The sequence below is a fragment of the Parasteatoda tepidariorum genome, chromosome 3 (assembly GCF_043381705.1).
Source record: "Parasteatoda tepidariorum isolate YZ-2023 chromosome 3, CAS_Ptep_4.0, whole genome shotgun sequence".
NCBI lineage: Eukaryota > Metazoa > Arthropoda > Arachnida > Araneae > Theridiidae > Parasteatoda > Parasteatoda tepidariorum.
The window spans coordinates 87,470,338-87,488,274 of NC_092206.1; the positions used below are offsets into that span (position 1 = coordinate 87,470,338).

The 17,937-nt window shown below is 29.4% G+C and overlaps 1 protein-coding gene across 1 annotated transcript; it reads left to right on the forward strand.

Moving 5' to 3' along the window:
* The first annotated feature begins 368 nt into the window (after positions 1-368).
* On the forward strand, positions 369-6,363 carry LOC122269999 (uncharacterized). The gene is made up of 6 exons (XM_043045617.2): positions 369-497; positions 982-1,098; positions 2,045-2,157; positions 3,766-4,068; positions 5,867-5,958; positions 6,100-6,363. The coding sequence occupies exons 2-6, from the start codon at positions 996-998 to the stop codon at positions 6,161-6,163; spliced, it is 675 nt and encodes a 224-aa protein (XP_042901551.2). The 5' UTR covers positions 369-497; positions 982-995; the 3' UTR covers positions 6,164-6,363.
* Positions 6,364-17,937: the final 11,574 nt, after the last annotated feature.

Below are 17,937 nucleotides of genomic sequence, written 5' to 3' on the forward strand. Positions count from 1 at the left end.
AATTTTTCAGATATGTCAGAATAAATATAAATAAAACTATATGTATTCTAAAATACAAATATAATTCTAAATTTAGCCAAATAGCAAAAGCATATAAAAAGATTTTGAATAATATATTTAAATAAATATAAATAATGCGTTTAAATAATTTTCATTATAAAAAATTTTCAAATTTTCATAAAACAAAGTTTTTATTGCATGCATTTTTTATATTATGGAGACATGCTATAATTTTCATATGATACATTTCTGAAGCATTCCCCCCCCCCCGCGTTGAATAAAAAATTTTATTAAAAGATATATCGTTTGCATTTATTTATTTATTTATTTTTCAATTCTATTTCAAGCGATTTTATATTTTGTAAAGAAGAAGGGAAAAAACTATGTTAAATTTCATCACTAACTTCTTAAAATAAATCGAATTACCTGACAACAATTTCTTAGTTAACATTGTAATTTACTGCAATATAGAGTTGAAATATTCCATTATAATTAAGGTATGTTTTACACTTACATATTTTAATTTAAATTACTGCTCAAAATGGTCTTGTCATCGAATTATTAAAATCAAGTTAATTATTGACTTATCATATGTCTAGAAGTTTTAATAAATTTAATGCAATTTATGGATGTATTTCACTGGGAATAAGAAAGAATTAAATTTTAAATTAATTTTCATTGTAGAGAATAAAGTAGAATTTTAAACTTTTATTTAACGTTCTTTTTATTGGTGGAAAAAATGACGAACACTAAATGTTTTGATGTGTTCATGCAGACAAAGCAATTTTTTTCCTTTTTCTTACTGAAAGGAAAGATTAGATTCGAAATTATTTACTGCTTTTAAATAAATTAATTATTGTAAAAATAAAAACAAATAAAGTCAAGGACAGTCAAGTTTGTTTAGTACAATAAAAGTCATAGTAAAACGTAATATTTATTTCTATTACTCCTATTAATTATTTTTTGCCTTTATTTTTCTAGTCTGGATGTAGTTGATGTCTTTAACCATGGAGTATCACATGCAAATGACATTAAGGTTACATCAATTGATGCGATTCCATATCGATGAATTAAATGCAATGTTTAACGCTAATAAAGGTATTTCAGAAAGTTGGTAAAATATTTTAATTATAAACATACCAGTTTTAAAATTATGGGCACATTAAATGCAAAATTAGAACTAAATATTAACTTTATAATCCATTTCTAGAAAACTATAGATGTCTGTTTATAGACGTCTATTCCATCTAATTAGTTTTGTATAATTTAATTAGGAAACAATGAATCGAACGGCCTTTAAACTTTGTGAAGCCTTTTAAATAATGACACGATGAGACACGATTTTTGCCTATAATATTAAAATAAATACAGGTTTTCTTTTCTCCTTTTTCTTTTATTTTCCGAATTTCATTCCTAAATAATTTAATCTTTTTTCCATCAAATTTTATACTACTGCTTAATTTTTATGTATACAACATTTTTGACTATCCTCTAAAAATGTTTCAATAACTTTTTTATTTTCTGATTCCAAAATTTTGATTTGTAAGAAGTTTCATTGTGCATGACTCTTTGATACGTGGAGACTACGGCTTTCTTTTTTTTCAATTTCATCAAGATGATAAAAAGAAAATATTTTTTTAAATTTTCAATACTAGAATTAAATTTTTAGAATTAAAACAAAATACGAATATTCACCGGCATGTTGCTCTTTAGAGTACGAAAAATACGAGGCCAAAAGCGAATCCACACGGCTATTCAGACTATAAATTTTTATATAGTAGTTCATCAACTTGAAACTATGATCAAATTCAAAAAGTTTTCTTTCGAGAGTGTGTTTGAAAAAATAGAGGAAACAATTCCATTGGAGCAATTTTCTTTCCATACAATTTCATTTCTATAATTTGAGAAATATATAGTACTTTACTATGCTACATTGGAATATTACATTATGCTACATTGGATTTAAAATTTATGCCCCTAATCCAAAGCTTGAAATGCGATTCGAATTGATATTACCAGCTAAATGCTTTGATTTTTGTTTCAGATCTGTCCTTCATGGATCCTGATCGAGCACATCAGCAAGTTTTACTGTCTTTCAGTCAATGCTATCATGCATTATATTTACTACAGCAGAAAATAAAAATTCTCCATGATCAGGTAATAAATGTATGTTGGTTCATAACGCTATTTAAAAAATCAATAACGTTAAACACACATTACCCAATCACGGCCGAGCACCTAGCCAGTGGCTAATTTATTATAAGGCCTGAGAGGCTCAAGTCTGAGGGGAGCCTTCCCCACCCCCCTTAATGCTACAAAAAATTAATTTTTGGGATTTTCCTTAAGAATTGTCTATTAGAGTTATGAGTTAAAAAATTTTAATAAATTTAAGCTCAAATTTGCTAGTATATCGTAATTTACTTGTGTTATAAATGATTTAATTTAAAGTAACGATCAGGAGACCCCTGACATTTCGATGCCTAGGGCCATTCCTAGATCAGGCCCTGCACATAGCGTCGTTTTCTTAGAGTTCTTCTATTAATCAGCTGATCTAGATGGCCATAGATAGAATACCACGTAATTTTTTACCAGACGACTTGTACAGTGCCTGAGCTGGAATCCCTCTTCAAACTTCCACATCACAGTCAACGGAAGGAGGAAGCCAAGGCGGATTTAATGCACACCTTGGTGCGCTTATATGCCAGCTGCAAGGCTCAGACTCACGATCCTAAAGTCTTGTCAAGAGGGGTGAGCGACTCCTTAACAGTGATGCGAACATTCATAATTTTATAATATTTTTGGTACCAATCGTTTGAACAGCTCATTTTACGAAGTAAATATTTATTACTATTTGTTTCGAACGTCATAAGTATATCAATATGATAAATTATCATTTATTTACAGAATGTTAAGTTTTTTATAAACAAAAGGCAAATCAATTACTAGCGAAATTTTTCTGCATGCTTTGTGAACATCAGACAGCACTATCGATAAACTCGTAACGCTATGCAAAATCTCTTTAATATTTGACGAAAGTCACGTAATCGAGTAAATATACATGAATCACTTTTCTTGAACAAGAATAATACTATGCCATAAACTCAACAGTTTAAACTTAAGAGGTTTAAATTTTAGTTCTTGATATTTCGACATTTTTACGTAAGTTATTTTTTTTAATAAAGCCCAAAAATATAACATCGTAGACTAAATTCAGTGTAAAGATAACATTTGCTACTTAGCATCCATTAAAGTAGTATGTTTGGAAACCTTAATATCATTTTTGGGCTTAGTTTTAAAATATTTTTGCTCTTATTATTAAATGTATTTCCCTTACTATAATTTAAAACAATTAATACTTTAAAGCGAAACTTACGCTAAGGTTTCTTTCTAGTTTTGAACGAATTCAAAATGTTATGTTTAAATATTTTGCAATATTTAATTTATAGTTTATTGCACGCATTATTTTCATTTTAGAATGTGGGCACAGCCCCTAAAAATATATGGTAGCATAATTTTGTTTTTCTTTTTGTTACTAGTGATTAATATAAAACTTTAGACCTCTGATTATATAATGAAACTCGTAAATTTCTGACCTAATTTTACGAAAGAGGCTAATTTGTTACGTTGGGTGCGAATTTTTTGTTCTCTTCAACATATAAAATAATTTTGCTAAAGCTTTTTACTTATCCGAAATAAACCATTGCATTGGTAGATTTCGCTGGCCAAGAACTAAATTCCATTATCATAGTTGCTTTTGTTTTATAGATGGAACGGATTAAAGGAACTACACAAAATTTACATTCAAAGTTTATATTTCATCCCGCCAATCACAAACCATCGATGCACAGCTCATTTGCATCAAATTCGTTTCCACCGCTCTGCATTTTCCCACCAGGCACACCTGAATCTTTGAATTCACCAGCTCGATGTGCATTTTCTTTTGAACCAATTTGTCTTTCTGAAGAATCTCTGTCCTATAGATCGCCGTCACTAAAAATAGAAGAAAGTAGCGATGAACGATACAATGACCAGAATCCTCTCTTCAAAGAAAACAAGATGATAGCAAAGGTATGATCTAACTTCGGGTATCATTATTTTTGTTTTGTATTATGACTGGTGTTGAGTAGTCGACCCAATTTTGAGTTTACGACTATCTATTTTAAACTTGTAATTTTGAACCCAACCCAGATGAAAAGGGAACTTCTGGATTAAGCATTGGGACAAACTAAACTTCGTAAAGGACTTTTAAATAGTACTAACTCGCATTTGCGTTAGATGGAGATATTTTACGCGAAAATATCTCATGATTAACCCGACGGTCTGGTACATTCTAACCCATGATTCGTCTACCACTGAGCATATTTTACGTCATCACTTTGGTCGGTGCGAGCCGGGAAAAGAATTCATATCAACCAGGATCATACGAACCAGGTTCACACCTGGGTCGCCTCATTGGGAGGAGAACGCTCTGGTTCTGGTATCGCTAGTTTAAATGCTTTTATTTTTTATTATGAAATAAGCAATATGATTCGTTCAATTTTAATGTGCAAAAAATTGATCGTAAAACAACCCTAAATTAAGCCTTTAGTTCACATTACTGTAGGCTTCGCTTCGACAATTAATGAGGTTTGGAATGATCTAGTTCGAAATAGAGTCTGATATATCATTAACAGATTTCTGATTTATTATTTCTAAGCAAGATTTGGGCTTAACTTGAGCCTACATTTATTCTAGCTTCGAGCTTAAGAGGCCTTTTTTCTTGCAACCGAATTCAACTTTCAAAGGGGAGTCGGTGGGGAGAAGTTAAAGAAGTTTTTAATCACCTTTATATGATTTTTTCAAAGAAAAGAAGAAGAAAAACGACGAGTTTCATCCGCGTTTTCTCACAATTTTTGCCAGATTTCTTTTTCAATTCAATTTATGAATATGAAGTACAATACGATTTACGGAAGCAAAATATAAATTTAATTAATCATACCAAGTAAATAAATAACTTCATCATATTATTTTGAAAAAGAAAACATTTCCGAATGATTTGGAGACTTTTTAATAAGTTATTATAAATTAGAAACATTATTGATTACTAGTGGTCTGCGCCCCCTGCACGCCAACTCTCGCTAACCCCCGAAAATTGCTAAGCAATCCTATATGGTTTGCTTCGCAACCAACTTAGGTACATTGCAAATGCACAAAATTCTAAGAATTCAAAACAATCATTCAAATCCACATAAAAACTTTTTTTTCTTAAAAAATTACATCTTTTTAGTAAATACTAAGTCATTAAAATAAATTTGAACTCAAATAAATGACATGTAATTCGTTAAATCTATTAGAAATGTGATACAGTATAATTCGTAATATAAATCAAAAATCGTCAAATAAATTCGTAATATATAAATTCGTGAAAAAAAAAAAAGCGCTTTTGACAAAATACTAAAATAGAGATCTATCGACAAAGACTACTCACTTCTGCCTAGCTTAATAATATGAGACTGTCGCAGCTGATGCTCTCTGGTTATTTCAGTTTCCGTTTTCAAAAGCTCCATATGTTGAGCCACCTCAGCTTGATTTGGCATGTGACATTTTTAGCGGCAATCATTGGTCGATTCACCGTGTAAGAGAAATAGTAACGTAAACAAAACAAAGCAAACGTTGCCACCAGCGGAAAAGAAATGCAGCCAAAATTTGGGAGCCACGTAAGAGAATTATATATATTAGATTAGTATGAATTACAATAAATCTTGTTTAACAATCGTGAAATCAAATGATAACTGACAATAATTTGAAGTACATTTTAAGCAAAACTTGATTTGAAACAATATAACAATGCACTTATTTTAATAAACATTTTATTTATTTAATACAGATAATACTAAATACCTCTTCAGAAAACAGTAGTTCCGAGGATGATAGTGTTACAGAAAAATTGCTCAATCCATTTCGACAAATGTTTGATAGGCAAGTAATAAAATGTTTTCTTTATTTTGGCAACTTTTTTATTACTCTATTAAAATCATTACTCAATTAATTCTCTTATTTTGATTACATACTCTTTATTTCTTCTAATTTGAGTTGCTGTAAACTTTTTTTTTATTCTAGTCGGCGGTTATCCCAGAGATTAGAGCTAGAACAAGAATTGGAAGAAATTTTGAGCTTAAAATAAAACATTTGAAGTGGCTTTTGGAAAAAGCGAAATTCATGTTAATGCCTTTTTGACGTTTCACACATATATTCGTTCATAATAAACTTAATAAATTACGCTTATGAACTGTTTAGTTTAATATTTTAAACAAGTTCACATCATTACACATTAATTTTAACAAGAAGAGACTGACCAGATAACTAATAATAGTAATATATTTTAGTGATATGTGGTTTGCATGATGAAGACTTAACTTACACAGAACGTAAATTTGCTATGGAAAAGAAAAAGTCACAACGAAAAGAAAATCTTTCAAAAATTGCTTCTTTAATTAATCAATCATCAAGTGCTTCTTTATTAGTTTATTAGTTCAATTTTTTTCTATATAGTCTGGTTCAAAATGTTATTTTTATGCGTATCCTTTAATTCTTTAAAATTTTAAATATATGTCAAAAAATTTAATTTTTAATTAAATTTTTTGACAATTTTTTTAATTTTTAATTAAATTTTTTTCATCTATTTATAAACTCAAAGAATTTTAAATAAGTTTCTTTTAAAATCCATTTTAGTTTGAAATAAATTATTCTAAAATTATTATTTTCTCATATGAAAAGTTTTCTAAGACTTAATTTGTTTCTGATGCTTTTTGTTTACTTTTTTTGAAAAAACAATGTGCTAAATTTAGTAGACTTTGAGCAGAATTATCAAAATTGTAAAATATTTTGAATTTTGCTAATAGATAAAATGGGAATTAAATTATCGATTTTGGACTTTTCTGTGGTAAAACGTTTAAGAATTCAATTCAACTATGACATAAACCGTCTGTTAAACAACAGACGCATTAACTCTTAAAATTTTCTTGTGCTAAAAATTATACGAATAGAATTTTAAAGCTCCTTTTTTACTATTATTTAGAATAATAGAAAAAAAATTCCCTCTCTGTAAATTTCTTTATTACATTGCATAATTTCTAATATAGTCACAAAATCTTTTCACGGTAGTTCTTAAAACAGTAGATCTGCATGAAAGAATTTTAATAAGGTACTAAAGTATGCATGAAATAAGTTAAAGTTGATTTATTGCCATTTTATCTCCAGCAATTCCCTTTCCTGTTGGCTGAAACGTTCTTTATTATTCATTCCTTGGCGATAATGTCAGCCGATTCTTTTCACAATCAGACTATTAAATATTAATGTTACATTCACACACAATGAACACATAAAATGAGAGAGAGAGAGAGAGAGAGAGTAAAAGGAAAGTTTGTGACCGTAGAAAAAAATAAGAATGAGAACTTTTGTATTTTGCGTGTCAGTGAAAAATCGACATAAACATTCGTGTTATATAAAAGAGTATGTGGTTAGAGGTAAATAAATTAATTCAGTAATTATAACAACTTACTGTTTTTTTTTTGTTTTTTTTTTTTTGTGAAGAAACTTGCTATTTTTCTCTGCTGTCAATGTGGTAGAATTAAAAAAAAAGATAATTTTGAAAATATATCGATAAGTTTAGAAGTTATGAGAGTGTAAAGTACTAATATTTCAATTTTTTACTTATACTTTTTTTCTGGATATAAAACTCTTTTAATTTCAAAACTATTCATGTTATCAACTTTTGATCTTATTAAACTTAGTGAAAAAATACATAAGATACAATACTTTACTTGTCTAGATATCAATGTCAGATATATGACTACAAAATAGCATATTTCATACATAAAACTTTTATAGGAACCATATAGTAAAATAACACAAGTAGATATAAGTACTCACGTAACTATTAGTACACAATTTTACTTTTTATTTATAAAAACTATAATAACTTTTTATCTATTTATCCTATCAACTTTTTTTTTGATTTACAGCGTGAAATACACTCTATAACAAAAAAATTGACGCACCAGGAAGGAGTTGTCCGATTGAAACGAAAATTGGTGGATAGGAAGACAATGTATAGAATAGTAAATGATTAAAATTTCAGAACAATTGAATAATTTATTGCAGAGTTACAGTAACAAGTTCAATAAGGTGTTGACCCGCCTCTAGCCTGGATACAAGCTGCCACACGGCGTGGCATAGACCGATAAAGCTCCCGGATGGTCTCTTGCGGTATTTCCTGCCAAATTCGATCCAATTGTCGAACGAGGTCATCAACATTCCGTGCCAGATGCAATCGCCCTCCCATCATATCCCAGACATGCTCGATGGGAGAGAGATCTGGTGATCTGGCAGGCCAAGGAAGAGTTTGATAAGCTTGCAGACAGTTAATAGCAACACGTGCCGTATGTGGTCTGGCATTGTCCTGCTTAAAAACCAACCCAGGGCGCTGCAAAAGGAACGGTAGCAAAACAGGTCTTAGGATGTCGTCGACGTACCGCTGCGCAGTAAGTGTACCTCGAATGACGACCAAAGGGGTCCGGCTGTCAAAGGAAATAGCACCCAGGACCATAATGCCTTGTTGAAGGGCGGTGTGGCGTGCAATAGTGAAGGCAGGATCCCCCCTTTGCCCTGTGCGTCTCCAAACACGTCTTCGATGATCGTCAGGACACAGTTGGAAGCGGGATTCGTCTCTAAAGACTATACGTCCCCAGTCGGCATCATTCCAGCCTGATCGAGCGTCGATTTTGAGCGTCTTAGTACGTTCTTGGTGCGTCGATTTTTTTGTTATAGAGTGTAATATACATACGAATACATGAGTGCATTTGTATGAAATAATTATGCATTTGTATGAACAATTTGTATTTGTATGGAATAATATACTGACATACAAATACAAATACATACATGCGTGAAATAAATAGCATACGAAATCCTCGTTCATCTAGCTAAGTATTTAATTATATAAAAGACTTAACCAAACTACTTTGTATTTACTTATAACCTTTGAACTATTAGTTTTATTTATTAGTTAATTTCGGGGTCGTACGATTGAACACAAAAAGAAAAAATGTATACATACTTCACTCATACTTACAGGGGGTGGGCAAAATAAAGGAAACACTTCTCTTCTAACCAGGGCCTGATTACCGAAAAGGCACAAGAAACAAGTCCTTCCCCAGTAAAATTCTAGGTGGGGCCCCAAATGACTGAAATTAAGGGCCCAATTTCTTATTTTTTGCAAAAGAAATAAGTAAAGAAGGGTCCGACATGATTGCATAAGATCTCTGTATTCCTTTCTAAGGTTCTAATAGTTTTCACATGGTTCTTGTCTCTTTAAAATGTATTGTTTATGGGCGAAAAATATTAAAAGTTTCTTTTGCTCAAGTTAGGGGGCCCCAAAATCCTATTATGTTCCCCCTATTTTCAGCGGGTTAATCGGGCCCTAACACATTTTTTAATATTTCTCATTAACACATTTTTTATCATTTTATGACTTCAAAAATTTTTAGATCATGCGATTTCTCATATATATATCAATGAAGTTTAAAGGTTTGAGGGACCGGCAATAAATTGCAAACGCAAAACAATGTTTTTGAATAACCAAAGCTGAAAAATGTAGCAATAAATTTGTAAGATGTAACAATTATTTTGGTTAATATATGCAATAATTGCAAAAAATTTCATAAGCTTAGCTTAAATATTCATGGAAATATAAATATTTTATTAAAAAAAAATTTTGTCTTACATTTTTTTCTCTATAACTTAAAAATATTCAATTAAATTAAACAAAATTTTAAAAGCAATTTAAAATAAATTACAGAATTTTTGCTATTAATTTGATTTTTTTTTATAACTGCGCAAGATATGTGTAATTAAAATAGTTCTTTTATACTGAGCATGGGCTGGAAAAATTTACGTTTTTGTTTTCTTCTTAATTTTGTAATGAATCGTATTTGGCAACTAATGAAAAAGTCTGATTTGAATATCTTAAAAATTTAAAAGATAATAAGGGGTTTTCTATAAATATTATCTTGTATCATAAGATAAAATCAAATAACAAATGATAATACCTTACAATAAACGTTCATACACCGAAATATGATTGTATAAAGAAAGAAAACGAAAGTGAAGACACTTTTATGGGGGAAGATTTCCAACAATGTCGGTGTCATTTTTAGTAAGTCTTGTTTAATAGCATAAAAATAATTTTGGGGTAAACCCTTTGTCATTTTGAGCTTTCTTTTAAAAAGTACGAAAACTACTTAGAAACTTACCTGAAACTTTTTAAATTATTAAGATATTCAAATAGGACTTTTTTCATTAGTTAACAAATACGATTCACTAAAAAATAAAAAGTAAAGTAGTTCTTTTATATCGCGCAAGCGCAGTAGAAGAACTACTTCAATTATTCATATCTTGCGCAGTTTTAAGCGATTTTTTTCCCCAAAATTTAAAGTAAAAATTTTTTTATGTATTTTAAATTGCTCCAAGAACTTTAGTTTTATTGAATATTTTAAAAGTTATAACAAAAAACAAAACGCGAGACAATTTTTTTAAATGAAAATGTTTATTTGTCCATAAATACTTAAGCTAGATTTACGAAATTTTGTGCACTTATTTCATATAATAACTAAAATAATTGTTACAAATTTATTGCTAAATTTCAAGGCATATGAAGACTAAAAACATTATTTTCCATTTGTAATTTATTGTCAGTCTCTCAAACCTCTAAAAGTTTTAAATTTCATTGATAAGTATGATAAATCACATAACCTATAACTTCTAAATTTACAAAATGATTCTCTAAGTATTTGTTTGAGAAAGACCAAAAAATGTGTTAGTATAGAAATGTTTCCATTATTCTCTCCGATCCCTGTATCGCGATAGTGATATTTTATAACTGTCGCTGAACAGCCGTCTCAGATTTTGAATTTTTGTTCTACTACTGTTCAACTCCGTAGCCTTGTAATTTTCAACCCAATCCAGAAGACAAGGGAACTCCTGGATCCAGTACTGTGAGAAATTTGTCTTCATGCAGGACTTTTTGATGGGATGAACCCGCATTCGCGTTATATGGCGAGAAAAACCCCGAAAACCTCTGACTGTTTGCCAGACGGCAAGACTGTTTGCCTGATCCGTCTACGACTGAGGATATTTCACGTTAGCACTGTGATCGGTGTGAGCCGGGTGCAGAATTTGCATCGACAAGTCATCCCTGGGATTCGAACCCGGTTCACCTCATTAGAAGACGAACGCTCCGCTCCATCCCCTGCGCCACCATGGTTCCAAAATACTTACAGTGGTACAAAAGCACATTTAAAAAAGTTTTCCAGTTCTCCACATTAATATATCACTGCATTTGGAGATGTAACGAATAATGATTTGGCCGAAAAGCTGAATATTCGTTGCAAGGAAACTATTGTAACGAAGTTTGTATGCTTATCTAGTTATTGATTTATACCGCAAATTATGTGCCATTGCAGTCGCTTTTTCCACAATACCTGTGCAATATGCTAAAAAAATATTTGTTCATAAATTTTGAATATAATGAATCACTATATATAATGAACTTATCGCTGGGTCTACCGACGATTCATTATAGCGGGGAAAGCTTTTTTCACTGTATCATTTGTTTTAATTATTCATGTTTTATTTTCCATTTTGAAATCTCCGACACAATTCAACATCATGTGTTTACTCGAAAAGATACTTTTTGACAGTGTCAATAAATTTAATCACACAAGTCAGCGAAATCGATTATTTTTTATTTATGTATGTTATTTGATGTGCTGATTTCGAAAATGACTTTCATTTTCCCACATCACGTCAGGAGTTTTTGTAAAATCGATATCGATGTTTTTACTAAAATCCTTTTAGCAAAGGAATTTTCTCAAACAATTTTGTATGCACTATCTGACAACTGCCATCTTTATTCGTTTTGATCTATGTAAAATTGAATCCTGTGAGGGTAAATTGATTTTTGAGAAATCGACTAATTTTTTATAGGTTAAAACGAGTGAAAAACTTTTTACACAAGTTTCTAGAAAAATCACCAACATACTATTTTAATTTATTTTTATTAAGGTAACTTACCTAAAATTGACGATTGACCAAAAATAACAAACATTGCGTATGTGTACAAGAAAGTTTGAAACAAAAAACAAACAAGCAAAAATAAAACGAAAGAAAAAAGTTTCTATTTAAGTACATTCTCGTTTTCTACTGAAACTTGTTTTTGATGATCTTCTTTTATGCTTAATCTCAGGCCTATTTCCAGTTAACATCCAACAATAGTCGGCAAGCATGCTCTTGTCCAAATTTCTTGATATTTACGTTCCATATCCCTGATATCTTGATGGAACCTTTCACCTTGTTCTTCGCTGACTGCCCCACATTTTCGGGGGGGGGGGATTTCACATGTGAGTGAAGGAAATGCATTGTGATACTCAGCAAACCAAAGTTTTAAATTTGTCCTGCAATTTCATTTCAATTGCTTCATATTCAGGATCCTTCTAGTTACCCAGAAATTTACTGACGACATCTTTGAAAGCAACCCAAACTTTTTTTTCCGTTCTTGTCAAGTTAGTCTCAAAAATCTTTATATGAGTTTGCAGATATCTGGGCCAACAAAGATTCCCTCTTATAACTTGACTTAGGATAAATCTGGAAACTTTTTTCACAGGTATTTGAAACAATTGTCATCTTTAGGAACAGTCTTGACAAACTGCTTCATTCAAACTGCCTACGTTGAGATGAGATTTTTTTTTTTTTTAATATCTTGCATAAAATTTTGATAACTATTTAAAAATGACGGAAAATATTTACTTTAAGAAAATAAATGTTATCTTCAACTTTTAACTACGATAAAATGCCCATAATTACCATTATATTATTTACTATGCCTATTTAACCTTTAATTCCCTTTTTGATATTACTCTTTCTTCCATCAGTGATAAAATCAGCGTTTTGTTTTTAGCCCCCCCCCATTTCTCTATTTTGTCACCATATGTAAATGTAATAAATATGTTGCAACAACACATTTGTTGGGAAATAAGTTGTTGTACTGTTTGCAATGCACGTATAGGGTAAACCAACCAGTGAAGGAACACTACCCAGTGAAGGAACATTTCATATATATTGATTAAAAATAAGAATTTGAAAGTTTTTCTTTAGATTGATTGGTAACAATAGCTTACTGCCAAACAATAGGAAGTCATCTAGCAATGTTTTGGATTACCTGGTCAAATAGACTTCTCTGGAAAAATTTTTGAATTTGTTATTATCTCTGCAACACCTTGTTTCTTTGAAAAAATTATAAGGTGAGTGTTTGTATTTATATGTTTGAAGTGGAATTAATTGCATGTAATAGTTTTATTTTTCTCACTGTGAAAAAGAGAATTCAAAATATAGTTATTGAAGTTACGTTTTATTTTTTTTAAGCATCATAGCATAATAAAGTACTGAGATAAGGGGGTGTTTATTCACTGGATCACCAAACGATGAAAAACCAGTGAAGGAACAAGTGTTCCTTTACTGGTTTTTTTTCTAAGTTAATGAAAATAAAAGATAAACTTTAATTTTCTTGTACCTTTAGTGATGTTCCGCATCAAAAGTATGTTAAAAATACGAAAAACAACTTCTAACCAGTGAGGGAACAGGCATGTTCCTTTACTGGGCATAGATTTCCCAGTGAATGAACAGTATGTGTTAATATGTTGACACTTTAATTTTCAATTCATGATTACAAAAAAAAGTTAACATTTTCCAAGTATTTATATGTTATAATTTCAAAAATAGGCTTGTTTTTAAATATTTGTATGGCTTATAAATTCATAAAGAGCATTAAAAAATAACCAAAATTAAGTGTTCCTTTACTGGGTGTTCATTCACTGGTAAGAGCTGTTCCTTCACTTGGTCTTCTTACTACTTGTTATTTGAACCTCCAAAACTTTAAAACAATATTATGTAAGTTCTCTACAATTTTTTTACATAATTTGCAATTAGTGACAAATATGTTGACACTGTCATTTAACTGAAATTACGAATTTTGAAATTAATATGATTTTTTAAAAGGCAAGCGAAGCTTAAGTGTTCCTTCACTGGTTAGTTTACCCTACATGTAAATTAGTTATTCTTGCTTGTATTTTTGTTATTTATTTTATTTTTATTATCTTCTTTTTGTGTTTTTTGTCTTGATTATCCAGAAGTAAAAGATCAGGATCATTTTAAATAAAGGTTTTGTGCTTGTAATTAGATCATGTTTTTAATTGCATGCTTTGCCCCCAAAAAGGGAATTTTTCGTAATATTACAAATTATTTTTTTCTATTATTGATTTATTATTTATTTTGTGTGAGAGTGAAAGTTCCGACATATGTCTACAAATTTAACTTTGTTGTAAATAAATAAGTTAACATTCCATTACGTGAATAAGAAATATATCAAAAAAGTAATTCGAGAACATTTTTTGTTTTTAAATTTAGACCCCCAAATTTACACACTAGTTGCCATTTTTTGTTTGAAATATGGTGTCTCTCTACTCTTTTATGTTTGTGTAAATACTGCTGTGTGTTCATAGAAACGCAACCAAAATTAAAATAAATAATTCAAGATGAGTTCAAAACAAAATTTTAAAAATGTTGATAGGGTAGAATAGCAAGATAAAAAAGAAGAAAAAAATGAGCGAAATTAGTCAGCAATTCATCAATTAACACGCTAAAAGACGTTTTATCTGTATTCAATCTTTATAAAGCTAAAATAATATGGAACATGTCTTGAGAATTCACCCTGAAAAGGGAAGAGTAAATAATTAAAAATAAATAATACTAAAATAAATAATACTCAAATACAAAAATAAATGATACTCAAATATGAATTTTAATAATTCAAATAGTGATTAAAATGCATAAAGCAGAAAAAAATGTAAAATTATTTTTGTGTCAAAATGTTTTTTTTTTCTTTTTTTTTTTTTCTTCTTCTTTGCTTTAACACACACACGGATGTTCACTTATGGGTCTATGTGTTAAACTATAAATAATGAAACGAGAAAAATTCTCAGACAACTACCAAACATAAACTTTAACAAAATTACAAAGCCATAGAAATAAATAATATAATTTTTTGGAGAAATTATTATCATTATTTACAGAAAATAAAAACTATCCGGTTAGTGAATGTAAGATTGAAAGAAATATGCCAAAACAAAATTTTTCTTTGATGATTCTTAACAAACATTCGATTTTTTGAAAAAAAAAAATTTATAATTAATTATCATTTTTTTTATTTTTATAACTTTTCATTACATCCGTATCAGTTTTTATTATTCTACAGCCTACGTTCTTAAAAATTATGTTTTTCTGAGATTTTTTAAATTTTATAATTATATTTCGTCATATATTTCAGGCAAAAAAAAGCCACTAGTGTGTGAATTTTGGGGGTTTATAAATTTAAAAACAAAAAATATTTTCGAAATAATTTTTATAGATATTTCTTGTTTGCTCAATGGAATGTAAACATATTTATAATACAGTTAAGTTTGTAAACATATGTCAGAACTTTCATACTAATACAAAATAAATAATAAATCAATAATTCAAAAAATAACTCTGTAATGTTATAAAATATGCCATTTTTGAGGGCAAAGCATGCAATTAAAAACATGCTCTAATTACAAGCACAAAACCTTTATTTATAATGATCCTGATCTTTTACTTCTGGATAATCAAAACAAAAAACATAAAAAGGAAAAAATAGAAGTAAAATAAATAACAAAACTATAAAGTTGAGCAAGAATATACAATTTGCAAGTGTATATGTGAATTGCAAACAGTACAACTTAATTCACAACAAATGTGCAGTTACGACATATTTATTATATTTACCTATGGTGACAAAATAGGGGGCTAAGAACAAGCGCAAAAACTCTTATTTTATCACTGATGGAAAAAAAATTTAATATCAAAAATGGAATTAAAGGTTAAATAGGCATAGTAAATAATACAATGGTAATTATGGGCATATTGCAGTAGTTAAAAGTTGAAGAAAACATTAATTTTTTTAAAGTAAATATTTTTCCGTCATTTTTAAATAGCTATCGAAATTTCATGCAAGATATATTAACAAAAAAAATTATTCTTTTCGGAATGTAGGCTGTTCCTTTGAAAGATAAAAACTATTTTGTGATAAGTTACGAAAAATTTGTATTATGATAATTTTTTGATAATGATAATTTTTTGTAAAAATTATTATAAAACAACTCGCTATGATCACCAACATCCTCCCCAAATCCGATTCCCTCAGGATTAATTTAATCTGAATAAGTTGTGCGTTATTATATTTATTGTCTGTGTTGAATGGAAACTTAAATTAAATGGAGACATAAATAAAAAATTAATTTACATAAAATTTGTGAAATATTGTTTTAGCGATGATTACTTAGATGTAAAGTAACGACTTTTAGTTTCAAATCTGTCTCATTTGCAATATCTTCTTATTTATACAGAATAACAATCCTAATTCATTAAATCTGAATAATTCAGACTAGAAACATAAAAGGCGGAAGTAATACTAAAATAAAGAACTAAAATATAAAGTCCGTCGAGAATAAATAGAGCAAATATGCTTTACAAAAAAAATAATTTGTAACAAAAGCGAAAATACAACGAGAAAATGTGTTTAAATCTGGTGTCACTGTGAAAAAAACCTTTTTTGCTGTTAAACATGAAGCATAACAGGTGCGAAAATTTTCAACTATAAAAATAAAATTTTACACCTATTATTGCTTCTGTTAAAATAACGTTTTTTGAAAAATACATATGATGCTAAAAAAATAGTGAAAATTGCGAAGTGCGCAGTTATATATGAACCGAAAAGCAGTTAACACTGTGAAAGCAACATTTATTTAGAATGCCATAATACTAAAAAATAGTTAGAATTTGCAAATGTGGAAGTAGAACAAGAATAATTAAATTCATTGACACCGTCAAAAAGTATCTTTTCGAATAAACACACGATGCTGCATAGTGGCGGAGATATGAAAATGGGAAAAATAAAAGGTAAATAATTCAAACAAATGATACAGTGAAAAAAAAAGGGTTTCCTATTCAAGAATATACATGATGCTGTACAATGGTGAAAATTAGATTTGCAAAAAGTAAAATAAAATACGTACATTTAACTCAGTTAGCACCATATATGGCAGTACTTTTACTTTCGTTACTTGTACCGCCGGTACAAGTAAAAAGTACGTACTTTTACTTGTACTTCGCTACTTTTTAAATTTAGTACTTTTACTTGTACTTTCGTTACTTTTTTAGGGAAAAAGTACAAGTATTTGTAACGGAAATGTCGAATGAAATCGTTACTTTTTTCTAAAACTCGGTAAGCTTTCCAAAAAAAAAAAGAGAAAGAAAATAGAAAAAAAATGCTTATGTTTTTTAAATTTATAAAATTAATGTGACATATATATGCATTCGCAGCTAACTTCGTGTTTAAATACCTTTATCTTTTAAAATTGTCATTCCTGAAAGGAAAAAGACGGCTCTTTTGAAGAAGAGCTTCATAGCAACATTATTAAAACAATAGTTTGTAAACCTTCAACAAAGCTCTTTTAGATGGCGTGCGCGAAAGGTTTCGCGATGTGAAATCGTAGGAAGATTTATTATATGCTGCAGGTCTGGTACCTTGAATCAAATTTAATTGGTTGGAAGAAAAAGCTAGGGAGGAGGCTACAAAAAAACTGGAAAGAATTGTCCAAGCTGAACACCCTGCTATAACTATAACGTAACAGAAAAAAAACCAGGGATTTTAAATTTTCTAAAGTTGAAAACATCATGCCAATCACCAGCGACAGAAGAATTTATGGCATACATGAGCTCAAATGTCGAAACGGAAAGCATATCAATTTTGAATCGATATCCAAT

Excerpts from the sequence above, each read along its gene's own strand:
- LOC122269999 (XM_043045617.2), top strand. The coding sequence starts at position 996 with ATGTCTTTAACCATGGAGTATCACATGCAAATGACATTAAGGTTACAT. Across the intron at positions 1,099-2,044 it reads AATGTTTAACGCTAATAAAG|ATCTGTCCTTCATGGATCCT; the intron begins GTATTTCAGAAA and ends TTTTTGTTTCAG. Across the intron at positions 4,069-5,866 it reads AAAACAAGATGATAGCAAAG|ATAATACTAAATACCTCTTC; the intron begins GTATGATCTAAC and ends TATTTAATACAG.